Raw genomic sequence first — 27,798 nt, forward strand, 5'->3', positions numbered from 1 at the left:
TGTTTTTAACACGATTGTACACATACCTCACAGTCGTGGCCTTGATTCTCAGTATTCTTTGCCCCATTTTTTTTTAAAGATTATATATACTGTACTGTATGGGTATTTATACCAAGTTGTGTCTATCTGTTGTGCTAAATAAGCCTGGCATATTCAACTCTGTCAGTTTCCGGCAAATTATTATATTATTTCTCTTGTTTGTATTGTATTGTATTGTATTGTATTGTATTGTATTGTATTGTATTGTATTGTATTGTATCTCTGCCAGGAAGACAGTAATATATGCAGGCTCCTTTATTGCTATCCTTACCTTTTACCAGTGCCTTCAGAATGACCGTGTCAAGTTCCTCAGATCCTTCCTGTCCTGGGTTGTGTATGGTTAAGAGGTGACGGTGCTCTAGGATAATCTGAATCTTTTGAAGTAAAACAATGGTGGCGTTTACATGCAAAGGTCATGACAGTTTTCCTCACAACGTGTTTGCCATACTTTTCAGGAAATGCGTTGCTATGCAGTTCTGATTTAGGAAAAAAATTGTACGGCCTTTCTGCTGGAGATTAAGTCAGAAGAACAGGATCTTGTCTGCTGAAACCTCATAAGCCACAAGCACGATTCCTGCTCTGGTTTACATGGGTTTTTACAGCTATTTTTATCGCGAGAAAATGATTGACCCTGTCCTCAAAGTCGCGCTGCCAAAAGGACGTTCTTTTGCTGTTTTATGAGGTATTCATGTGACAACGTCACAGTCATAAATATAGCCGATTTTCACGTGCATGTAAACCCAGCCAATGTGATCTATCACGTTTGTAATGTGAATACCTACTCTGCAAAGGCAACAGTTACAATACCCCCATCCACGCTCTTTACCTGTCTTTGGATTTCAATAAATAATGTGATACCTGTATAATGTGAAATAATGTATAATGTGATATCTTGTAACAATTGTAAGTCGCCCTGGATAAGGGCGTCTGCTAAGAAATAAATAATAATAATAATAATAATAGTGGTTCAGCCAAACAGAGGTCCTTGCAACATAGTGCACACAAATTCAAATGTAATTATATATGAACACAAATATGATCTGCTATCAAATGTAATGATTCACACTTAACTCTCACATCAGCATTATTATTAATGATGCATAAGCACATCACCAATATGTGTAAGTAATGAACGAACTCCCCAGACTCCAACATTTCCCTGACAGTAATACATATATCTCCATAGTAAAGCATTCTGAGTGTATATGAAGCATTACTGAAATTGAGGGGAGAGATGTTATTTACTGCTCTAATATGCTACTTTAAGAGACAGAAATTCACAAGGTTTTCTTCTATTTGAAAAGTGCATAATACTTTAAAAGGTAAATGACTATTTACACACATGGTTTAAATGTATTACTATATTATACATTGAAGTGCAAGACAAACCTTATAATAATAATTTATTTCTTAGCAGACGCCCTTATCCAGGGCGACTTACAAAATATCACATTATTTTTACATACAATTACCCATTTATACAGTTGGGTTTTTACTGGAGCAATCTAGGTAAAGTACCTTGCTCAAGGGTACAGCAGCAGTGTCCCCACCGGGGATTGAACCCATGACCCTCCGGTCAAGAGTCCAGAGCCCTAACCACTACTCCACACTGCTGCCCTATCTATCTTGCACTTCCATTCGGCTCTCAGAACAGGAGATCTGGTTCTACACTAGATTAGAAAGTTTTCAGTTTGTTTGCCTTTTTGCAGGAAGTCTTTTACTCTTTCACTTCCTACAGTTGGTCATTTCACCACAGCGGTGTCTTCGGGATACAGCATGTTACTCATTATGGGAGGCAGCTGGTTATTTAAGAACAAGACAGAAGATGTTCAAAGGGTGTGGACAATTTCGCTCTCCAGGAATTTGCAACACTACCAGAAAACAAGGCTTGTAAAGAGACTTATTTAACCAAGTGTAGTACCAGATATTTTAAATTTAAAATGCAACATCCTCCAACCTGTGTTTCTTCTGTCTATTTCAGACGTACACAGAAATGGAAGTGCACAACTAGTAAGAGTTATGGAATTTTTTTGTTAGCCACTGAAATATATGATAGTAAGACTTACCATTTTTGTACATTTTAAGATGTCCGTCCATGCGAATTCTGTATGGAATTTCTCCTGCAGCTGCTCCTGCACATAATCAGGGTCACAGGGTCTGCTCATCATGTCCACCAGGATGTCAGCAATCCCCCCAGACCCTGCCAGGATGAGCCAGGGAGTCGAGTTCAACATCCCCCTATATATCCTCTGGAGACGCGAGACACAAGAGTAGGTACAGCCACAGTCAGTGAAAGAAAAAGCACTTGTGTGCCAAATTGCACCATGAAACCAGTCTATAAAACTCAATCTTATCTCGCTCCAATATCAAACTGGGGCTGCAGACGGTTCCTCTGCAGTCTACAATCTAATCCGCAACTGGATTACACAGCATGTATCACGTTTTGTATAATGCTATTTATAAATGAACTCCCCAATCGCCAATATTGCCAATAATATATCCACTGCAAGCATGTTCCGCCTACATTTGCAGTTTTAAAACCCGCCTCTCGTCTTTCATATTCTCTAGCATCACAGAATGCCTCTCGGCTATCTCAACTTGGACGCATTCTCATCACCTCAAATTCAACCTCTCTAAATCTGACCTCCTCTACTTTCCTTCTGCTTCCTCTTCCTCTTCTGACCTCTCCATCAGTAACCCTTGATTCTATCACTCTCTCTCCATTCCCTTATGCTATAAACCTAGGTATTACTCTTGACCCCCTCCTTCTCTCAGCACATCTCATCCCTGACACGCACTTGCCGCTTCTTTCTTAGCAACATCTACCGAATCCGTCCTTTTCTCTCTACTTATTCCACCCAACTCCTGGTCTAATCTCTTTTACTCTCCAGACTGGACTACTGTAACCCTCCTTGTTGGGTCTCCCTGCTTCAGCTATCTGCCCCCTTCAGCTCATTCACAATTCCGCTGCTTGTCTTGTTTTCTCCCAACCTCGCTACTCTCTTGCTACCCCTCTGCTTCACACTCTCCACTGACTACCTAGCTCTGCTTGCATTCAATTCAAGAACCTTGTTCTTGCCTACCGATCTCTTCACCACACTGCCCCTTCCTTCCTCTCCCTACTGGTCGACTGGTCATGCCTTCCCTCCACTCTCCGTCCTCCCCTGCCAGCTCCTTCTCTTCCCTAGCCCCTCTGTGGTGGAACCAGCTAACGGAAAACTTCAGGACTGCTCCGTCTCTCACTGCACTTCTAGATCTCTTGAACAACCCCTCCTATTACGCACTGGAAGCCTGACCTACACACCACTTTACTGGATCTTCAGCTTATGCACTATCCTTGCACTTCCTTTATGTAATTGTTGATATAACTTGTTGTAATCCTAACTTGCTGCATCCTAGTTCATATTGTATTTTAGTAGTATTATTTGCACTTACTGTAAACTATAAAGTATTATATATTAAGCTTGCATCCCTGTACTGCTTTTGTTTCCACTGCCTGAACCTTATCCTGGAATTGCTCTCAATGACTGTACGGTCCCAATGATGGTCCCACCACATCTCTCCAATAAGACAGTTACTTCACATAGTTGTCTCAGTGCAATTAGAATAAGCGCACTCAAAACAGGGAATAGTGTCATTATTAGGGCTGTGAGTCAAAGATCTTCTTACCCATCAAAGCCCCAGATATTTTCCATTACTTTAGTAAAGTTGGCTGTTTACATTATTATTACAGTAGGTAGGTATTATGCAAAACTTCAATTGGCTGGAATGAGGAAGGCTGTCAGTCTGAGTGCTTCTGAGTCTCCAGACAAGCTCAAAGCCACGTAAATGCAGATTTAAGGATAAACGGTAAAAACACAGATGCACTCAGAATGATTGCAAACACCATACGATAGGCAAGGACATACAGTATAAAGATGCAATTAAAATTACATGTGAAGCTACTTACTAGGAAAACTAAGGTATTGAAAATCACAAAACAAATATTATCAAATACATTTGTCAACTACCAAGGTCAAGTAATTTCAAACAATCCTCACCTCAAGAATATGTGGTTGTCCATGTACCAGTAAGCAAAGTACAGGGATCTCAATACCAGTTCCTATAAAAAATAATAAAAAAAAAAATGTTTAAAAATACAACCTTAAAACTGGGAGAAAATGTTTACAGCAGCTGTACCAGCATGTGCTTCAGTTTCATCTGTGATCCATCTAGCATAAGAAATATTTATTTGCAATACAAACAATAATGAAAACTAGGATGTTAGCACAGAGCTTGTGTACTTGAGATGGTGTGTGGCGGATGCAATATATATATATATATATATATACATATATATATATATATGAATTGTAGTCTATAAAACAAGTTCCCTCTATTAATATAGACACTTAAAGCTGAAAATAAAATGCCCACCCATAACCAACCTGGAATATTCAACATATTTAACTACCATATTTACTAGAAAATAAGCCGCCCCTTTAACCTGAGCCATACCCTAATTTCAAAGGAATACAAACCGTCTTAATGAAAGTCGCATTCAATTCTTAATAAAATCTCACTATTGCTTTAGTGCCAGCATAACATATTATATTTAAATCACTAGTGAGTTTAGCACCAGGACAGTAACTAACTAGAGAGGTACAGCATATCAAAAAACATGTGGCCATACAGTATATTGTTTTGTTAGTACGTCACTGAATTGGTGCACTACCATAACACCACGATCTTGTGCCAAAAGAATCAAAGTGAATAGGAAAGTGTTTTTTTCTTTGGTCATGTTCATACCTCCATACCCTGTGCGCTGCTCAGAGATGTGTTTCAGGAGTTTGATTCTCATCTCAGTTGTTCCATCTTTGTGCCTCTCATCCTCGTCCACCAGTATGAAATGAGAGTGGTTGCTGTCCAGAGAATATAATGAGCCAGATGGCTGCTCAGCTGTCTCATAAAATGCCGGCTTGCCGGGCTAAAGAACACAGAACAACAATTCCTATTTTGTTAAAGACATTCAATGTTCAACCAGACAGTGGCAATAGTGTAGTCGAGGGTAAACATTTCTCATTTAAGGAATAAAGCGTTTACTCGCATCCTCCTCTCCTGTGAAAAGTGAATCCTGGCTATACCAAGGGTTAAAGCCAAGCAATAGTCCAATTTAGGTTATAAAGTGACTCGGCACGTTTAATGATGGGCAGAATCCCTTCCCATTAATCTTTAAACCACAATTCTGCACGACCGCGTCAACTGACATGCATGTTTACAAAGGGCATTTCTACACATGCTTTGTGCCTACCATGCCACTGCCCTGCCTGGAACACCAAAAAGTTCAGTTTAACTACTTTTTTTTCCCACTACACCACTGGTCAGTGGTTTTTAAGCCTGGTCCCTAAGTACCCCCAGCAACCCATTTTTAAAGTTGTATTGCAGTCTGCTGATGAACATCAGCAATAAAACTACAATGAACTGATGTCCGTGACAAGTCAGGTTTATACATGTTAAAGCAGCTGTATTTAGAACATGTACGAAGTAGAGGAGGCCGTTCAGCCAGTTCATAGTTGCAGATTGATCACAAAACGTTGTCAAGTTGGACGTGGCTTTGTAACCCATTCCGTACACTCACTCTGTATAAAACAAGTGTCTCCTACACTCTTGTCCTACGTGTCCTGGTCTCTGTGCTGTGGTTAAAGTATTTGGCAAGGGTTCTTTGTCTGCTCACTGGACTCTCTTTATTGCGGGGAACAGAATTGAAAAGTACAGTTTCTACGCTGGATTAGAACATTAGACTGCTAGAACTTTAAAATAGAACAAAATACTTTCTGAACCTGAATTTTTTGACGTGTGTGTCCCATTATTTATAAGTCCAGCTACAGTGTACCTAAAGTCCCAGCATGTTGATGCCTATCCCAATAAAGGGTGGGTTTTGGCACCCACATATCTCTGAAACAAGTTCATATTAGTTCCCGCTGCATACAAGCAACAGAATAAACGTAGCTCAGATGACATAGCAAGATAAAATGGATGCAAACCATAGCAGTGAGCAATGTCTCTTTGTCACGGATCACTTTCCATGGTGCAATTCCAATGGCAATGACCTTGACCTTTGAAGAGGTGCTGGCCAGTGAATGATCCCGGACTGCCTCTCCTACGTGTGTGGTGATGCCGACACGCAGCCCGCTGGTGACGATCCAAGCACCTGCAGAGGTAAAGGATTCGCTCAGTTGATTGTCCCCTTGCTTTTATATGCTGTTTGCAAACAATGGTTCTTATTGAAATGAGTTGAGAAGTTGCTCTTCAGTTCTATTTGCTTGCAATATGTACTGTATGTAACTTGCTGGATCAGCAAAACTGTCTTGATAGAAGTAAGAGCCAACACCATCTAGTGATTTGCTACTTTGGCACTTGCTATAACCGAACTATACTGCCGGCTTGTATATGACATTAAAAAATTGTAAAAGCTTGACATTATAGTCTAAAAATTAGAGTATTCTTTTTTCATTTTGCAGTACATAGTTCTGTGCATGTTATCAGACTTTGTGGTAACGCTGTCTGTGAATTGATAACTATAAAACATTCTTAACCCCTACATAAAGGCTATATAACACTGTATAATATTTGCATAATCCCTTTGAAAACCAACAAAACAATATTCATACAACATGTTGTACCTGTACAGTATAGTAGACTATACAGATTGTCAATGCATTTCTTTTATGAAAAAGGTTTCAATTTGCTTATTTTGTTTCCAGTCGATTTATTTTAAATCTAAATCAAAAGTTGCATAATTTAATACAGGTTTTCAGAGGGTTTGTTTTATTTTTAAAGAACAAAAAGGCTTGTCATTTACAGTGTTTTGGTGTTATTAGAGTTTGATATATTTGGGGCTGCAAACTCAATATGAGCACATTGTGACTAGAAAAGTGGCCTTTATTGAGGTGGCCTTATAAAGAGGTGTTAAGAGAGGGAGTGATTATGAGGAAAACACGATCTCCCATTTCTATGGACTCATTGGCTAGGGGACCTCAGTCAGGATGCTTAATGTCAAGGGGGGCCATGAGCTCCTGCTGTAACCCGCCCTGCGGATATGAACCCACCAGTGCTCTGCGCTGCTTTCACGAGCCCCTTCCTCAAAGTGTCCCTCAGCCAGGGCTTCATCTGGAAGTCCTCATCCCCCCCCACGAGCGACACTACCAGGTGGGGGGGTGTCAGGTTCCATTCCTCCGTCAGAACCTCATAGAGGGCTGCTGGGTCTGTGGTGCAGTGCTCTATCACAAACTACAGGAAGAGTCCAGGTTAGAAATGTTAAAACAAACACTCTGACCAGACACTGTCGTGCACAATGGGAATGATGTTATCCAAATTGTTGTCAATGTAGGATGATGGGAGCAGGGTGTTTATCACCCATTTCAGCCCTTGCTAAATATCTTGGTATGACTCAATAGGTAATTGTCCCCTCTTTACAAATAAGCAAAACATTTTATTGAGCAAGCTAAATCACAATTGTGGTGGTACCCCAAATATCACCCATTTACTACCAATATAGAATGTCTGGATGGGATCATCATTCTTCATTAATTAATTTATTCATTAATTGGTTACTGCTGTGGTGAATCATAGGCTTAAAACTGGGAAATTAAATGGGTGTAGAATATCAATGCAAATCTTAAAATTGTGTTTCAATACTGTACCTTGCCTCGCTTCTTTCCAGATCCCTTGAACTCAATGTTCCCAACGCGATGCATGGGCTCTCTTTTCCTCTGGTTATCGGATCGACAACCATTGTACCGTTCATCCCTCTTGTGAATTCCCTGGACTGGGGATACTTTGGATTCATTAACGGTGTAGAAACACCGACAGACACCTTCCGCACTACAAGAGGGCACACACAATAAGACCATTTATCTTTTACTTGTTCTTCTGAAGCGGGATACACTTTCACCCCTAGTGTTGATTTTTATACTGACCTCATTACAGAAAATCCACCCTGCTCAGACTCAAGGTAAAATATGCTGGTGACTTTAAAAACAAACCAAATATCCACTAGTGTAGAAGCAGTAATCACAAATGATTAAGAACACATATCATAGCATAAAGAGAGTTAAAAGTATACAATTCGGGGGCTCATTGGTTAATTGGTCATCCTTATTCCTGGAATTACAACAATGCAGATGAACGTTCATAGTGTATCTTCTATATAAAATAATAGTGCAGGGAATTCAAAAACAGCAAACAGCTCTATGTCCACGGAGAATCCTCAATCGCTAGAAATACCTAATGAAGCAGAAAACTAACTGATAAAATGAAAACTTACTATTTTAATAATTATCTAAAATGTTTCAGCTTCTTCACATAGCAAGGTAGAAATAGCTAGGTACATTGAGATTGTTGTTTTTCAAACTTAAAAAAACATCATTCTACCTAGCAATTTCTAACATGCTATCTGAAGAAGGTTATAGCTGTTTTTTGAAATAGTTTTCAATATATAAATAATAGCATGTCCAGAAAATATTCCAGGATAACCAGTCTCATGTGTTTATGAATGGCATACATTGTCTTGCTGAAAAATATTTCTGCCCATATAAAAAAATGTATCAACATGTCTTTAAAAAAAAAAACAGACAAAGGCAGGAACCTCTGACAAATGTTTCAAACTAGTAGCTATTCTCATCCAATTGAAATTCTGATGGTGCTCTTGCAAGACTATGAAAGTGTGGCAAGATAAAGGCTGCACAAGACTCACTGATGAGCCTGAAAGATCTTTCATGTCAGTCTAATTTGCATACTGCTGACAAATTCTGTGGCACCTAGCAGACGAGTGACGTTTGGGCAGCACATTTGCATGACACAATTTAAATCCTGAAAACCTTTCCTCCACCGGCTTCAGGATCAAACCTCAGGATGTGATTCTGACTCGAGAGAGTCAGGCAAACCACAGAGCTCAGTTTACACCAGAGAGGATCAGTTTCCTCGCTTACATACAGTGCCAATGAGCCAAAGAAATGTTGTACAAACATTTGTACTAATAAAATACAGTGAAAGAGCTGTCAATATTAAAAGAACTACAGTGCACCAAGTATAACCCATACTGACATCATTGCTTAATATTATTATTTGTTTATTTAGCAGATGCCTTTATCCAAGGCGACTTACAGAAACTAGGGTGTGTGAACTATGCATCAGCTGCAGAGTCACTTACAACTACGTCTCACCCAAAAGATGGGAGCACAAGGAGGTTAAGTGACTTGCTCAGGGTCACACAATGAGTCAGTGGCTGAGGTAGGATTTGAACTGGGGACCTCCTGGTTACAAGCCCTTTTCTTTAACCGCTGGACCACACAGCCTATAGATTGAAGTTGGGGTTATTGTAGATTCCATTGTCTAAAAAGCAAGTCCATGCAGAATTAGGGGAGAGACATACATGCCTAAATCAGGGCTGTCCAACGGATGGATCTTGAGCCATATATGGCTAAGGTTTTTAATGGACTGCAAGGACAATCTAGTATATCTAGTAAAGAATGTAGTGTGTATATATATATATATATATATATATATATATATATATATATATATATATATATATATATATATATATATATTCATACACTTTGATGCTATGATAGTATTGTCTACAAGGTGCTAGAAATGTGTATGATAATGCAGATAATGATAATGCAGAACCTAATTCTAGAAAAGTCTAGAAAAGTCTAGAAGGAAAAAGCCACTCTTTGGAAAACGTCAGAAGGACAATTGCTTAATGTTTGCAAAACGGCATTTGAATGATGGATATGAGTTCTGGTCAAAGGTTTTGTGGAGTGATGAAACAAAAATTGAGCTATTTAATCATGCTGATAGTCATTACATTTGGAGAAAGTCTGGTGAGGCATACAAAGAAAAGAACACCAGTTCAACGGTCACTGTAGGTGTGGAAGTTAGACCAGAAGTCGGCCATCTTTCTGTGGAGAACCCAGATTTAGTGTGATCAGCTGTGTTGTTTGCAGCGATTGGACTGGAGGCTGTGACACGCTGATCACAGCATGTAGGGAACACAGTTTGCTGAATACTTCCCCTTGTTTGGTGCTTGGTATGCAACAAGCTCTAAGCTGTTTTGTTTATTTCTTGTACACAGACGGCAGTGGGAGCCCTTGGAGCTGGAGCTTAAACTCCAGGACAATCACTGCAGCTGGAACCAACAGGCACATCACCCAACCCTACCTCACCACCCCCTTTGTCATGTGAACTGGACACCTGAACTAATCCTTCCCTCAGAGGCAGCTCACCCAATCAGAAAAAATAAGTTGTGTGTAAGAAGGGCAGTACAGAAATTGCACTTGCCTGTATAAACACCTGGTCAATGCTGCTTGGTTTTTGGTATTTATACTTTTGTTCAGATCATTTAAAGTAGTGATGTATCAGAAGGCTTTAAAATACATACAACTTGCTCCTATTTTAATCATGCTTTCTTTTGACATTTAAAAAAAAAAGAAAAAAAACCATGAGAAAAAAAAATGATAATGTTGCTTCCTGGTACCTAGCCACTTCCTGAACTGTAGGTCACACATTCCTTTAATAGTCCCCCTGGATTTGACTTACTTCCTGCCTTGCGGATACTCCAGGTTCTCCCCACAGTTGCTGCATGCTCCTCTTCTGGGAGCCACATTCTGAAAGAAAGAGAAAGAAGTTTACATTTTAAAATTGTGAATGATTCAATTTTAATTATGGAGCCGCTATCCTTATAGCCAAATACCAAAAACCGTGATAACTGTGTGCAATTATTTAATGCTAAAACTCCATACATGTCCCTAAACCACATTATCTTAAACAAAACTTTATTTTAAGGGCCGTCTATTAACTATTAACAGCCAGCTAATAAACATGTTAATATACATGATTTATTTTTTTGTTAATTGTTATTTAATATATAATAGCTAAAACTGCAAACATCAGAGCCCTATAGATTATCAATTCCCAATTTGAAATCCGTTACAATTGTTACTGTTGTAATGTTGAGCAAATTAAATCAGGTTTTTATTAGCGGGCGTCTTAACCGCAATGCAGACGAGCCAGGCTGGTCTGCATTCCTAGTTATAGAACTTTCAACCTCATCTCACCGACAGGAAACAGAATCCGTAATGGCAGTGCATCCCACAACACTGACTGTTACATTAGTTCAGAAAGATCTCAATGTAGAACCCTTAGCTCAAAATGAACAATGTTTGTTAACAGTTAATAAACTAAAAAAGTGGCCTAAATAAAGCGTGACCCAAAAAGGTGTCAGTTTTGTGATACTGTTAAGTGTTAACAACTACTTACTAACATGTTAACAAATGTTTTATTATGTTGTTTTTTCAATTGCGATCTGATGGGTGTTTTCCTATTGTCAATTAATTTACCATTAATTATACATTATTTTTTTTGCAAACTTAAACTGGAAACAGACAATCAATTTCTCTAAAAAGAAAAAAAAAGTCCAGCGCAAAGTTGCACAAGTATAAAAATGTACAAGACTCAATGTATTTCATATGATAAATATTTGCATAGTAGTTTCTCAATGGTGGAAAAATATGACAAATTACATTAACAGCAATGTAAAAGACTAGAAAATATGATAAATTACATTTTACAAAAAACAGCATAACATACCAGATTTGAATGGGCATTTCCCTGCTTGCTTAGAGGAAGTTGTTTAGACATTGTTTAGGCATGTGCAAACAAGTGCAGTGAGTTGTGTATCAGTTTTTACCGCATACCTAAAAATAACACTACACCGGTGTGCCGCAGAATACTCATAGTATTGAAACCTTTTGCATGCTGAGTTTAAATTATTTGTTTCATGCGATGCAAGTTTTGTAAGAAATATTTGTGGAATCCACTCGGGTTAAATAACCAGAAAAAAAAAAAAAAAACCCAAGAGCTTTCCACTGCGTATGAAAATCAGCTCTTCATTTGCATGTATTTGCAATGGAAAACAACAAAACTCTGATTGTTTTAGATACCAGTTGTGAGACAGAAACGCACAACAAAATCCATCGCCATTCTCATTTTATAATGTTGCCAGTGACCTTTGACTTCCATTTTCTAGATAATAATTGCTGGAGCTTTTATTTGACACTACATTCAAGTAATTTGGGACCAATGCATACTGTAAAACAGCGCCCCTGGTGGTCAGAATAGACAGGGCGCTGTCGCAGTATTGCCTCTTGTGGGTATCTAGGAAAGACAACAATTTAGTCTGGGGGGACCATACTAACCAAGCATTATCTGAACTGTTACCAAGTGGCTCTCTTGCTCCCTTGCCAGGCTTAACTAAATCGTAGGAGGCAGGATAAGCCTAGCAGGTTTAACCCAGGGTTTAAAATGTACTGACAGGTTGGATCTGTAGGATATCTCACTAAAGATTATATCTCCGGCCCTCGCATTCACTCCTTTCATGAGCCTGCTAAACAGACCAAACACTCTCCTTTATACTGGTTCTGCTGCTGCCAAATTATTCTATTATTCCTTGATTGCCAGACCAGTTTTCCTTCTGGCTGATTGCCTATTATCACTCCTGGAGAGCTTATTAACTGGCTGTAGGCCCTTTACTCACTACTCCCTCTAGTATATGGTTTCAGTTATCCACAAAGTTCAAATGAAAAACTCTGCCTTCAGGAATATATTGCAGCTTATATATAGGACCGCAGGTATGACACAATACATACAAAATGAGTAGGACATCCCATTTTACCCAACTCAGCCCCCTTGCTTACTAAATATCAATCACGACAGCAGTAAAACTCGCATGTGCATTTGTTACATATAGAATATTGTATAGGGTGTAGCTGCTTGTATCTTACAGCATCCAATACTTTTGTATATATTTTGTATAAGATATATTTTAACATCAGTAAATAAACTGTGCACTGCCGCTACTCTTAAAGTGGTTGTAGCTAACACACTATTTACAATAATATATAGATCTTGAATGTTGACATACCCACTACCCTAGGTAAAAGTTCTCAGTTTGCTTGGCTTTCCTTCCATAGAGATCTGTTTTTACCTCAGCAGCGTCTCTAGATCATAGCATGTTACTGACTGCAAAGCATGTTAATCAGCAGTGAAGTGGTTTGTTAATGACAGGAAAGAAGACCATGAAGGGGGGAGATTCACCCTCCAGGTGAAATGACACTGAAAGTGCAAGGCAGTCTAAAAGCATGGCTTATAAACAGAGATTTCTTTAACGCAGTGTAGTACCACATATCATTTTTTAAAGTTGAAGGACCTGCAGACTGTAAGCTACATATCTGAGACCTAGGTAACAAACAGAAGTGCATAATAGGTTCATTTTTTTTTAAAGGAACAACTACTTTAAAGAGTGACTTGGTATGGGTATTATTATTATTATTATTATTATTATTATTATTATTATTATTATTATTATTATTATTATTATTATTATTACATCTCAGGCACCATTTCAGGCAGTCATTTCAAATTGGCTTGACTAGTTAAACCCTGCATGCTATATGTTTTGGTAACTTTGACATAGACTTCTGACCTAATACCCTTATAAAAGTTCCCAATAGTAAAAGCATAGCAAAGTGCAAGAAATCGCAGTGAAAGACTACAAAAGCATAGGTAAGCACTGTCAAGCCTGGAGAGGTACTGTAAAGCATTTAAAAAAGCACAGCAAACCATTTATATGAGACACCCTATTAATACTATATTACCATAAATCACGTATTATAAACAATTACAGATCGCTTTTTTAAAATAAATATTTTTGGCATTTCAATTTTTTTAAGTCATCTTCAGAAACCTCTTTAAAAAAAGTTTTACAAAATTTCTAAGAGATATTTGTAAATGATTAGTATACCAGCAAAATTACTGTACAAAACCTTTTAAAAGGGTATTGAGGTAATATTTAGTCTGTCATAATATGGATGCCATATTGAGGTTGTGTGACTTTTTAGGTTTCTGCTGGATAGAGACAGCACATTTGTGATAATTGTGTTTTCATATTTGGTACAGAGTTGTATTGTATGATTCTTTCAGTCAAGTTCCATTGTAAGTGTTATCCAGTAAAGAGTTTCACTGCCATATTGATGATAAAACATGACATGTAATGGACAGCTGTATTTTATTATTCTCTTGATCAAAGGCCCAATTAAATTAGCTTTTAGCTGATAAAAAGGTAAAAAATATATTGTAAACCATTAACAATACATACTTCACATGTAGTTCTTCCACTTCACAAGTCTTTTTTCACACTTCATGTTTACAAACCAGTCAATAACATTCCATTACATTATACCACCCATTCTATTTAAGACAGCATTCTGAAGCTTTGAATATCAATATAGTGAGAGAACAGCATTTTTCTCTCTAAATGTTCTGCAATATCACTACCACCATGGAACCATTATACATTTTATAGTACAGTCTACACATGACAAACTACACAGTGCCAGTACAGTCTACACATGACATAATCAAGATGCAGCTTTTAAGGGATATTTACATGCGGCCAGCATCAGTAAACACAAACCGAACTTGAGTGTTTGCACTGGCTGAGTGTAATCATTCTGAGGTAACCAGGCCATTCTCTTGATTGTTTCATTTATTCCACACTTTGGTTCTTAATGTTTCCCACAATCTGTGTGCTTTTGGAAGGGTACGTTGTGAGCTGGGCTGGTCTGGTGCAGGTACTGTAGAGTAGCCTGCTCAGGTTGAAGTAGAAGGTGCAGCCACTTTTAGGAAACTTTAGTAACAAAACCAAAATGTGCTGCTTTTGAACTGAATTGTGGCACATACATTGCATCATTGGCTTAAACAACCTAGATCATGGTGTAAACTCATATATCCAACTCTCAATACAAAATATATAATCAGGAATATTTACTTCTGTCAAAGGCATGTTGTTAATATGTAATAAAATAGTTACAGGAGTAAAGGTTGTATTTTTTCAGTGGAAAACAAATCATTGGGGGTATTGAGGGTTCAGAACTGTACATCACAGTAGTCAACAATAGGAGCAGAGCACACCATTGTATAAGCAGGTTTATAGGAGGAGGAAGAGGAGCCTGTGTCCCTATGGGGAATGTAAATAAACTCAACTGCAAGTAGGGTCAGCTTTCTTTCTGAGTCGCAGAAGAATACGAAACAATGAAGCAAACTTACACGGGAAAATATGTAATATTATATTTAAAGCAACCTTTTTGTTTTAGGTTAGATAGAACATCTCTAGGAATGATCTATTAAAATAAAATAAATATAATAAATAAAAAAAAAACAATATGTGATGTGGTAGAACAGCATTCAGATAGCTGTCATTTAACCAGAACTTGAATTTGTTCTTGGCTATAATACAATAAACCACATTTATGATATAGGGCTGTGTCTGCCTATTCAAAACCAACTATAAATTAAAGCTTACTGTAAAGAATTTTCTCCATTTCTACCCCCCCCCCCTCCAAAAACCCCCCAAAAAAACACATAATGAGCTCTTTACAAACCAGAAGGTGAGGCCCATTTGAATGATGTTCATTATTCAAGTTGCTTTCATAAGATCTGTACTCCCACACCTGAAACATTAAAAACACTATCCCGACTCTCGCACGCAAACTGCAAATTGGAATTTGCATGAAGGTCAGTCACAGGGCTGGGGATCAGTAGGAGCATCAGATGTGCAGCTGGTAATCTTTTGTTTTGTTCAAGACTGGATCCCTGATAAATGCTATAATAATGGTTACCACAGTAAAGTTGGACAGACATTTTTCAATTTTCCTGTGGTTATACTATGCATTTCCCATAATTCACTATCATTAGCCATGTTTTATAATATGGTTTGCCATACCTCTCTGGGCTTTACATTGCTTACCAATGCATAAGCATGCTTTCACTATGAATTGCACTTTGTTATTATTTTACTATGGTAAGCCTTGAGACTAACACTGAGAAACCAGGTATGTCTCACCCAAGTGAAAGTGAAAATATATTTTACAACATATTTGGAAAGCATACTATACCAATCCATTGCAATAAATTAAAATTTAAAAACAGCAAAACCTGGATTTATGCGACATTCAATATGTTTTACTTAAATTATGCAACATTTGTTAAGTATTTGTCAATTTCAGAACAACATTCCAGATCCCATGCATAGAACTTATGATTTAAAATTTTAAAAAATAACAACTATAGCAGGTTCCCAGTACAAACTGTTTAATATGTCATGTGTAGTGTCTCTTACTATGCGAGGCATCAGTTGAAACAGTTTGACCAACCAAAACTGCACAAAGATGGTTGAAGTTGATACGCCCTGCAGGCGAACAGGATTTATTTACATATCAACACACTGAACAGTACAAAAACTTTGGTGGGATCTTCTTTGGTTTTGCTCCTGCCCTGCCACAGTGCTGAATACATTACTGTCTTGTAGCCATTTTTTATTTATTACCATAAATCACATTTTTTTTTTTTTAAAGTTGGACAAATTCCACAAATAAATTGTTAAATTACAAGACAATTGATCTGAAGAATCTATTAGCGGAACCATTACTAGACTACAGCATAACTTGCAATGGATTTGGAACAGCTGGCACCGACATGGTATATAACTATGTTAGTACCATTATACCACTCATACTACTTTGTTCTATTGTTCCATTAGAGAACCATTGCCTTTGTCTTTATTTAAACCCAATAGTATACAGGAACATTCCATTACAAGAGAAATGAACATAATACAAGACTGAATAAATTCACTGCAACACACAAAACAAAAATTCCTTCACAGATTAACTAACAATGCACCACTAGTAGTTATGGACAACGGAAGGCATATATTTACTGAATCGTTTTATGCCAAAGGACCTGTAGTATTTCAATAGTGCCTTACTGAGACTAATATATTGATACTCTTGTTTTCTTGTTTAGTTTAGGTGTATCTGTAGTTACCAACTGACATATGTTCATGTTTACACACTAGAGTCATATAATAATGGTTAAAGCTACTAACTAAACTATATATATATATATATATATATATATATATATATATATATATATATATATATATATATATATATATATATATATTTAAAGAAGTTCACAAAACTTCCCTTGACTTAAAGACACCAACAGCAGCCTAGCAAAGTATCACAGCGCAAATCAGTTAAACAAATCAGATCTACTTCCCTGTCTTTTAAGGAATCTAAGTTTCTGTATTTACATTTAATAGCAGGTCGCCTACCTGTTGCTTTTCTTGTATCACAGGCATTGCTGAGGGTCAGGACTCAGTCAATGAAGTGTTGAGTTCAGTATACTAGCTTTTGTCCACACAGTCCTGTTCCAATCACCTGCTCTATTTCTAGTGATGTCACTGTTCCTATTGTCACTGGCCCTTGTGTTTAACTTACATTATACAGGTAGGCTGCAATGGAAATGGCTTTGCAGACACTGCGAGATGCAAATATTTACAATGACGATGGTAGTTATTCAAATGACATTAGTTTAATATTGCACTCATTTCATCTTGTGATAGTACTTCACTTTAACATCCATTACAATGTTTCAATTGCAGTGTTAAAGAATAAAAGCATTTTACTTGTAGTTTATTACAATAGCATACACAGTCTCATGGAACAGATTATCTCTCAGGCTACTTGCTCATGAAATATCTAGTCTTGCTGTAAATGATTAGTTGTTTCCAAACTTTTGAACACTACTGTATATTGAACATTTTATTGAAAAAATGAAAGAATATTCAACTATTCATATTAGTTTTTACAAAACATTGAATCGTGTTTGTCACAACAATAGATTTTTAGCTGCTACATTCAGGGATTTATTTTAATGATCTAAACATCAGTAGGCCTTATACTGTATTGACTACCACTTCTTTTTATTTTTTAACATCAGCCAATACAACAACAGTATCGTTTTCTGGGTCAAAGCATGTTAGTCAACAGAGGAAGGAACTGGTTGGTTAATGAATGGAAAGAAGCTATTGAAGAGTTGGAGACAATTTCACCCTTAAGGTAAAATGACCAAGTAAGTGCAACACTAACTGAAAACATGGCTTGCAAACTGAGATTTCTTTAACCAAGGGTAAAGGGGTGCAAAGTAAACTTGAACTTCATTTTTACAGCAACATTGTTAAAACTAATTTCAATAGCAGCAACACCACATTTAGTAATATCTGTGTGACAGAACAAAACACACACACACACACACACACACATGCTTATCATACAGCATAACCATTAACATACTACAGCCCCCTAGCACAATGCCCAAGATTGATGAATTTACAGTTTATCCACAAGAGGGAGACATATCCTATATTAAAGACAGGTCTACTTTTCAAAACCCTGTATGGACATTCACAATCATCCCACTAGTATGTGTTTAAAATAATCTATAACTCTTTCTTTATTAGTGTTTGCTTTTTAACTGGGAGTAATTTAGTGATGTGGTTTATTCTGGTTTAAAGGCCTTGGGCTTCACAATAATGTGACTGGTTTAAATTAAATTAGTTTAATTTAGTTACAGTTGAAGAAAACTAGCATTTTTTAAATTATTTTCCTCCCATTTTTCTACACAATTTGAAATGCTAACACACTATTCCAAGCCACGAAAATTGGTCAAAACATTCTGCTTTCTGATAAAGTGTACAAAAGGCTATAGAATTTAATATACTCAGACTCTTAGTGATTAGTGATTTTAGTGTATGATTGAACATGATTGTTGAAACTGTATCTTTAAGAACCAGATTCAAATCATGTATCTTTTAGAATAAAGTGAAATAAATTAACATAAAAAGGCAAAAATTAAATACAAATAATAAAACAGTGCTATGTCACACTTCACCTGGATATAAACAGATTGATGTGCAATGAAAAAAGGCTTGCGTTTCTTTTGCCCTGTGGGAGAGAAGTACTAAGCAATGCAATCTGTGTAAAAATCTCTGGCCTCCACCTGTCCATCTGTCATAATAAAAGTATATTCCCACTGCAGCCTATTATTTCTCTCTGAAACTGTTTTTACATTCACAGTTCATCCTTCAGATGGTTTGCATGCCAGCCATTTTACTGAAGGAGTACTCCCAGTCCTTTTATATGTGTGCCATAGGGAGGCTATACCCCCTTCCCATCTGCTGCTTTCAGTGTGTGAAAAGCTATGGTTCATGAGCTTGTACAGGTAACAGATACTAAACACTATAGTCATGCTGTAACTCCAGCTTTTAATGGGCCCTATTTGCAAGCTTTACCACATGAGCCATTTCAGTGTTATTTCAAAGTGTGTTTTTATGAATGAAATACAGTTTGATATATATGAAACTGTCCTATTTTTGGCTTCTTTACCAGTCTACAACAGTTTAATGGGTAACACTTTATTTGAATCGGACACTGCATTCATAACACCTTAACAGAAACCACATGCATAATACAGCAAAGAGGCAAGCTGTCTGACTTTGTAGCCTTTGTAACCATCACACACAACCAACCCCCTGATTAAATGACATTGCTTGTCATGTTTATTGGTTCGCTAATCAATTGCCCCCCTTTTGCAATGTGAAAACCAGAAAGAGATTCTGGACGGTATAATTAGCACTCCAGATAAGGGTTTGGGTCTGGGAGTAACTTACCCTCGAGTTTTAAAACTGAGAGAGTAAAATGTATTTTCAGGGGGTAAAATGCAACATTACCTTGAAGTCATAAATAATCTTGATAAATACTGTACAATCTTTATTTGTAATGGGATAGATATTAAAAAATAGTCTTCCTTTTTAACTACAATGCTACTCTGAATTACTGTACAAAACTTGGTATTAAAATAAAATTAGAGAAAACAGCTCTTTTTATTCACTTTATTGATCACAGCCAATATGAATTTGAAGATAAGCACAGAAACAGAACTTATATTTTAACATTACATTCTTAAACTCAGTGTTAAAACTTTAATAGAAAGTCATACAGATAAATAAAATAAGGAAATGCATTAATAAGTTATAAAACAGTTTGTTTAATATTATAGGCACCTTTTTTTAGCGGTTGCTTCTGATGATGGTTTCAGTTGGATTTGTAGCTGCAAAGACCACAGGGCTAGCCAGAGATTTGATAATGTATGTTGGGTTGGTTTTTGTCGTGTACAGTTTCCTAGTAACTGAAGACATTGTATTCTGGGAGATGTTGTTAGTGGACGTTTTAGGGGAGGCAGACAAGCTGTGCAGCAAAATTGCCATGCGTATGTTTACGCATTAAATTTAAATTTAGTGCGTATTTCGGATTCTTTAATGAGGAAAAAAAACAGCAGGTATGCAGCTTATCTGGACCGCTGGGTATAATGGTCTAAATAATTGGATTCCCCTCCAAGCTCCTAATTGTTCTAAATTCTTAATACCTTGGATGTGTACGGATAGCAATTTCAGGCTGTCAAATCCAATCTTCTCTAAATCAGACAATGAAACATTTATCTTGCTGGTGTTTTATTCAGTGGAAAGAAAGAAAGGTGAAAAGCAGTGCATCATCAAGAATGGTACCAAAAAAGTGGCACATGAATCTGTGTCAGATGATAATATAATTAGGATCTGCAGTATGATTTAGGAGCAAACAGCTTCAATTTACTCTTGTTTTACTTTCTCTTCTTGGGGTCCTGTTTCAAATAATGGGGACCCTCTGCTGATCTTGTCCGTCTGCTATCTGCCTCTGTTTTGGCTTGCATTTGGTTGTAATCTGATAAACTGATTTTTATACAAATATTTGAACCTGTTAGGTCAGTGTGTGCATGCACTTGATATATATGGTTCTGAGTGCTGTTACTTAAGTAAAAAAAAAGAATTCTCATATGTTTTTGGAAAGTGGTTTTAGATAAGCTCAACTCCTTATCAAAATGATGTAAATTTATAATTTCTCTTGCAAAATAAACTTCCATGGCTTCCATTAGCATCCCTGTATTTTTAACCCTCACTAAATCTGCTTTGTTTTTTGAAAGTGGAGCCTCTGCTATTTTTATTGGAGGTGTATTCATATCGATTTGTTGGATCTGACACAGAAATAATCGATATAATTAGATTATCTTGGATTTTTAGAACAATATCTCTCAAGGTTTAAGAGACATTATTGCTGCCATGGATACAGTCACTCACCAGAATGAGGAAGTGCAAGAGAAATGAAAAGAATGGAAGGAAACTCAGTTATTTAATGGGAGGGCATCGGACACAGCATTGGATCATAGGATTCATGTCCTTACCTCAAGCTGCTCAGCAATGATTTGGCCAGTCATTCTGTCGTTATATACAAAATATATGGAAAAAGCTCAGCTGAGCCTCCCAAAGATTGTTGTATAAAGCTTGGTATTCATGAAGCCTGTAGTTTTATACAAGTATTTTAAAACATTCACAAAATTCACAAACTTAAAGCTGTCTTTAAAAAAGCTTTGTGAATAGCATTGATAAAACAATGAAATTCTTTTTTGTTGCTGTAGACCACAGTGGACCTTTGCTCTGTTCAAAACAAGATCTGGCAAAGCTAACGTTCATTAAGAGATCAGCCTTTGACCTTTTAAACCTGGCGGCAGTCTGTTAGTATTGCTGCTGTATTTTCTGAAGTAACCTTTGACATGTTTTGTTATTAAGCTTGGCATTGATGGATGTTATTTTAGGAAAAAAAAAGAGAATACCATTGAGACTGTGGATGTGTAGACTGCCAACACTTGCAAGGCAGAAAATGGTTAGGTAAAATATGTTCCCCCAAACTTCTGAATTACAACATTTCTGTGTTTTATTCCTAATGCTCAAGAACGTTTCAATAGATCTCTGTGCACACAGACTACTCTGCGGAAATCCATGTTTTCTGGTGGGACAGCAGGAACACTTCTGTAGTACATCGTTCTGTGCTGTCTTGCAGTCTGCACCCTAGTGAACAAAAAATGCTTTGTCAATACCCACACAAAGTAACTTAATAACTACAAAGACTGCAAGGAGTGATCAACTCAAGTGCCTCAGACTGCTGCTTCAGATCCAATTGAATTTAGAAGATACTCAGTGCGACAGGGATAAAAAGAGACCTGGTGGATTGACTGTTTAATAGGTTTGCTGGCAGAAGGTCTTGGCTTCTGCAGTTTTAATATTTTAATAAAAAGTGTCATTGGCTGATAGCCTGCTGTAATCACTGGGCACCCGTTAGGGCTGCTACATTTAATGGTCTTTAAAATGAATCATTTCCTCTCTTTGCAATTGAACTTTGAAAAAAAAACTATTTAATCAAAATACAAACTAGGAACACCTGCCATATTGCATTATACATGTGATCAACATCATTTCTACAAAAGAACACCTAATGAATACTGGTAATTAAATCCACATGAATAAACAGGGCTGAATTCAAGGAAGCGCATACGATATTCAGTTGTTATTCCTGTGGTATTCAGCTGGAATTCATTATGAATTTGTGGCCATTATTTTAAAGTGTTACCCTGTTCCCTTACGTCGTTGTTATACTTGCAATCATCCAGGGTGCTTCTTACTGCAACTACACTAATTTTGCTGCTTTCATCAACATTCAGGAGCTGCTCCTCAGTTCTAGTTGCCTGCCATAGACGTAACATAGGCTAGATCAACCAAAGTGTTTTTATGAAGTAAGGGCCAGCACCATCTAGTGATCTGCCACTGGTGCTTACTAATATAAAGACACTTTTGCTGCTCTAGCCTACATTACAGATGTCCGTGGAAACTAGAATTGAGCAGCACAGATTTATAAAAAAAACAAAACAAAGTAATACTTGAAAAGCATAAAAAGAACCACTTAGAATGATTGCAAACATAAAGGTATGGGGACAATAAATGTGACCAATTTCTCAGTTTTATAAAGAGATAAAGGCATGTACTTTGCTGGGGATGCAGAATTTCTATTGATCCAAACTGCATCTCTTTAATGATCCCGGTCATTAAAGAAATACCAGCCTCATATTTCATTGTAATTAAATAATAATGTTTGAAAGGTAACTACACACTGTGACTGGTTTATTGAATTTTGGGATTGCTTTAGCTGGACAAAGATATATAATGCAATAAGATATTACACTGCAGTGCTGGCATTGGTGATCTCCACGGTGCTTCAGAGTATGAACACAATAACCAGAATCTGATACTCAGTGTTTATTTACAGAATGGCAATACCAAGGTTCATGACAACTGGATAAGCAGTTCTCCCACTATGTGCATACATGTAAGTGTGACATGCAGAGGGACGGACAGACATCCATCCCCATAAGCACCCCCCAGCCCCACTGTTTAGTGTCCTGCCTGGTAGTGTGGTTCTTCACAAACGCAGGGCACAATTCAATAGAATTGGTAGTGGTGCAAATTTGGCGCTATGGCACTAGATTGTAGCGCCAGGGTACCAGCAACTTTAAATTCTGGCACCAGTAGACATTTTATTTTTTTTAATTCCTTAGCAACCATAGATGATGATAGTTTCTCATTGGGTCTGGACTACTCACATTACCCACCCACACTGATTCACATACACAGGAGAGAAGGTTTGGGTGGGTTGTTTTATTCACCGCTGCCAAGAAACTGGCGAGGTGGAAGTACATGCATCGGTGACTGGATTCAAAGAACAGTTTGGTGACATCAATATGGTGACTAGTAGTAGGAGAAAACTGTGCTGCAGCGGCAGGCAAGGCTGTAACAGACTTGCTGTTGTCAGTGAGAACGAAGTTAGATTCTGATTATGACTTTGAATTGGAAAAGGAAATGTCCGAGTTTATTCGATCTAAATTGAGAAAGGTAAAAATTCAAGGCTACTAACATGATGTGAATCAGTACTCCAACATGGATTTCAAGAGTCATTTCAGACTGAGCAGGACTTCAGTTCAAGTGTGGCACTGGTGTTCATTTTGAAGCTCTGACTTAACAGAGTGCTAATATACTGCTGTATTTTCAGCTGAGGTCATGGTATATGAAGTTTATATTCCTTAAATATAAATAATACACCTGATTCTTCTAAAATAATTGAGATTAAAATCTTATTTTGTAAAATTTCTTTCAAGTTCTTCATTTTTAAAACTAGTCTAATTTGGTGCTTCACATGACACCAATGTGAAATACCTGGTGTTTTTTTTTTTTTCCTTTTCATTGTTCTTTGTACAGATAGTAACATGCTAAATGAAACTTAAAATAAATTCATACAAACGTTTTGATGTGGTTTTTTAAATTAATTTCTTATTATGCTAAGCAGTACTTTTTTTTCTTTTTTTATATGACTTAATTGCTATGACATTAAACGCCACAGTTAGATTATAAAACTGATTTGATCTTTACAAATCAATCAACTTAAATTCAAATTTCTTTGCTTTTGGATTTGAATATTTGAATCGAAGCAAAAAAGTTCATAAATGAATAGGATTCGGTAGGACTTCTATTATTTACCATTTCTTAAACAATTTGCCATCTCAGAGTTGACTAAAACATTTAATTTGGTCTCTCCACACTGACAGTCCATGGTGGCATCCATATTGTTTTTGGTGAATCTCACCAAATGTCGAGCCCAGTGAGTCTATTGGCTCATCGGTGAGTTTAACAGCAGTTTGTTGAGCGTCACTCTTTACTTTAACAACAGTTCGGTGACCACAGAGGGGTCACCGGGTGAGCAAACGGTGAATAAAACATTGTGCCTGGTGTGTTGTGTGGGAAGTTTAACTGCAGAAACTGGTCACAAACATGTCTTCACAGCACACTTTTACCCAATTATCAATTAAATCAACAAGTCAAAAAGGTATGTGGGCAATAGTAGACTTAACAGGTAACGATAAATGCATTTTACGTTTTTCAAATATTGTAAAATAATGTTTCGTGTTCGCCCGCCTCTTCATTTTCCTGCAAAAGTTAAACACATGTGGCGCCCCCTCTCTACAGGGCTATTGTTTTGACTATGCCTCCCCTTATTATAGCAGGAGTAAGGAGAGCTCTGAATTAAAATGTCTCCCATATATTGTGACCCCCGCTTGAGTCCATTTCAAATAAGAATAATAAAAAAACGTGCATATGGTTTAAACCTTACCCAACATAGGCGAGGTGGTATTTATTTAAATACAAAGAAAATTCAGACAAAAGAATAAAAAAAAGAAATGCTTTTTAGTACAGATATCTTCTTTACTACCTAACAGCAGTTATTATATGCTACGGTAGGTCCTAAAAGAAAGCAAGGATGGGTTGATAAAGCACAAATGAAGTCAGGACAGCCTCTCCCATATGCCACTGTCAACTGGAGAAGAAAGTGCTCAAAGTAAGAAAACAAAAAAAGTACAAAATAAGCGTTTTATACAAATACAGAATACAACCAGATAGTGATTAACAAAATAAGTGCTAACAATCTTCAAATGTGCGCAAAACCAAATAATGAATAACGTCAACACAACACACAAACACCAGGGGGCAGTGTGATCTGGAGGAGGCTGGAAACAACTCCACAAACTCCACAAATTTGTTATAATGCTCTTCTCTTTTTAACCCAAAGGGTTGCTCTCAGATTTGTTAGTTTACAGTCTTCTATTAAATTTATAAAACCGACAAGTATATTCTGAAACCCAAACGAAGCAACCACAGCAAACCATCACGATTCAAGTATTACTTAATTAAAAGGGCAGTAAAATAGCAAAAAGGTCTCAGCTGCTACACATATTGTGTTGATTAAAAAAAAACAAAAAAACATCGTGGTTTGAATGGATGCATGTAATGATGGATTTAAGTTCAAACCAAATCCGTTGTTGCAGCTAATTGTAAATCTAATCCATCGATAAAATGAATCAACAGTGTGCGCAGCTTTAACGCGTGTAGCTGAATTCATGAGCTACTGTTTTGTTAATATGTGGAACATTTGGGCGACTCAGGTCTGTTGTCTTCGGTTTCTTAATATTGTGGTTTTAAGCGATTATACATCTAAATATACAGCACACGTTTGTGTCTCATGCCGTCTATCAATAAGAACTAATTTTGACTTTGTTAGGAAACCTTACCTCAGCCAGTGCCATTGAAATAATATAATAGAATTTGCCTTAGCTGTACAACACCCTGATACAAGGTAACATGAAAGCAATGTGTTTGTTTTACCGACTAGCAATCACTAAGCTTGTCAGCTCCCTTGAATAAGAATCTGTTTGTTGCGCACATACATCATTTTGTTTTAGAGACACAGCCATTTCAAAGGACTGGTTAGATACTGGTGAAAGGATGGGAGCAAACAAAGTAGCATGTGCAGAGACCTTCACTGCACACCCAAAGAGTGTCTCCAGTTAAGTTTGAGTAAAGGGTGGCAAAAAATACTGTGGCTCTATAGACAATACAGAACTTTTTGACAAACCCCAGATGTTGGAAGCCTTCACTGTGTTTCTACACAGATCTCAAGAACTATTGTAGAGATTAATGTGAAGTGGGGAACACAAGTCAAAACCAAGACAGCTCATGTCGTGTCTATAATCACCGACAGTGAACGTAGGGGCAATTGCAGTGACTAAAGCCAAGAGTGGCGTAGCAATATATAATACAATTTAGTTAAGATAACAAGACACAACTGAGGCTACACTCTGGAGTCGGTGAATACATTGAAAGATTAGATCATAATGTACATATACAGAATTTAGTATTTATGGGTTACAGGTGTATACAACTTATTAGGAGAGGATATGTCTACAGTAGACCACTTTCAAATTCTAGTCCATATCTGTGTATTACGATTAGTTGTAAGACGAACTTCAATTTTGTTTAGGAATTACATCAAACAAAGTTGCGGTGCTTTGCTTTATCTTTATAGACAGACTTGTAGTTGTGTGTGTGTGTGTGTGTGTGTATATATATATATATATAGTGGCGTTTGCAGGAAAATGAAGGCGGCTCACACTGATATTTGCAGGTTCTCAGATTCACGGTTTATTAAACCGGGACTCTACACTGGGCAGGTAAAAGCATGCTGCTTTACCAGCCAGTGGTACACTTACAGCTGAGCAGTGTAGTGCTACTCAGACTGTGGCAAATAAAAGAAAGTAAAAAATAAAAACACACACTGTTTCAGCTGTGTGCTACAGTCACTAAGTGTTGTCTCTGGTTTCTTTTTGCTGTAGTCCCGCTTCTCTTCTGCTCTCCTTGGCTCTGTCTTCTGCGTTCTTTTTCTCACTCCAGCTTGTCTCTCCATCTCAGCAGCAGCTTATTCCCATGTCCTGGGCACGCCGCCTGTACACCTGCCACCAATCCTAAGAAGACACGCCTTCCCGCTCTCGATACCCTGATGGTTGCAGCATCTCCTCCCTTGGTTTTGCCAACAATTTTGCAACCAGGTATCGTTCGCGTGGCAAGCGGAAACCCTGATATGTTGGAGTGAATTTCATTTCTCCTGTCAGGGTATGAATACTTTTGAATTAGCATTTTTGGAGTTTTGCAAAAAAAAAAAAAAAATTCTGAAATAAATAATTGTAGACATCTATTTCTTGTAACTTTTTTTTTATCCTCGTCCACAAAAGCAAAACTTTTGCTTCAACAGCACAGTACCGTCTTCCTCCTCCTTCATACATTGACGCACACAATACTGTGTTATTTTGTAGACATTAAATAAATAATACAGTGTAAGGTTAACTTTAACATATAGACTGTGATCTTTTTTAAATTGTATTTTATTTTTAATTAAACCGGTTGCTTTCTGCACAATACGGTGCAACGGGCTTTCCGGTGAACTGTAGTGCTGAAGTTGCTTGCCTACTGTGCTTGTTTTTGAAGTACTGGTGCAAGTTGAA

The 27,798-nt window shown here is 37.2% G+C and overlaps 1 protein-coding gene across 1 annotated transcript in view; it reads right to left on the reverse strand.

Annotated features, from left to right (window-relative positions):
• The window catches only part of LOC117434755 (transient receptor potential cation channel subfamily M member 5-like), a 35,161-nt gene extending 17,814 nt beyond the window's left edge, over positions 1 to 17,347 (reverse strand). Inside the window, exons 1-9 of the mRNA XM_034057395.3 lie at positions 17,264 to 17,347; positions 10,624 to 10,691; positions 7,722 to 7,902; positions 7,128 to 7,308; positions 6,063 to 6,229; positions 4,828 to 5,005; positions 4,080 to 4,141; positions 2,106 to 2,288; positions 311 to 413 (exon numbers count right to left, since the gene is read on the reverse strand). Of these exons, the coding sequence (XP_033913286.2) occupies positions 311 to 413; positions 2,106 to 2,288; positions 4,080 to 4,141; positions 4,828 to 5,005; positions 6,063 to 6,229; positions 7,128 to 7,308; positions 7,722 to 7,902; positions 10,624 to 10,691; positions 17,264 to 17,290 (1,150 nt within the window). The 5' untranslated portion in view covers positions 17,291 to 17,347. The remainder of the gene's footprint in view (positions 1 to 310; positions 414 to 2,105; positions 2,289 to 4,079; positions 4,142 to 4,827; positions 5,006 to 6,062; positions 6,230 to 7,127; positions 7,309 to 7,721; positions 7,903 to 10,623; positions 10,692 to 17,263) is intronic.
• Between the last annotated feature and the right edge of the window lie 10,451 nt (positions 17,348 to 27,798).

The sequence above is a fragment of the Acipenser ruthenus genome, chromosome 28, assembly GCF_902713425.1.
Source record: "Acipenser ruthenus chromosome 28, fAciRut3.2 maternal haplotype, whole genome shotgun sequence".
Taxonomy (NCBI): Eukaryota; Metazoa; Chordata; class Actinopteri; order Acipenseriformes; family Acipenseridae; genus Acipenser; species Acipenser ruthenus.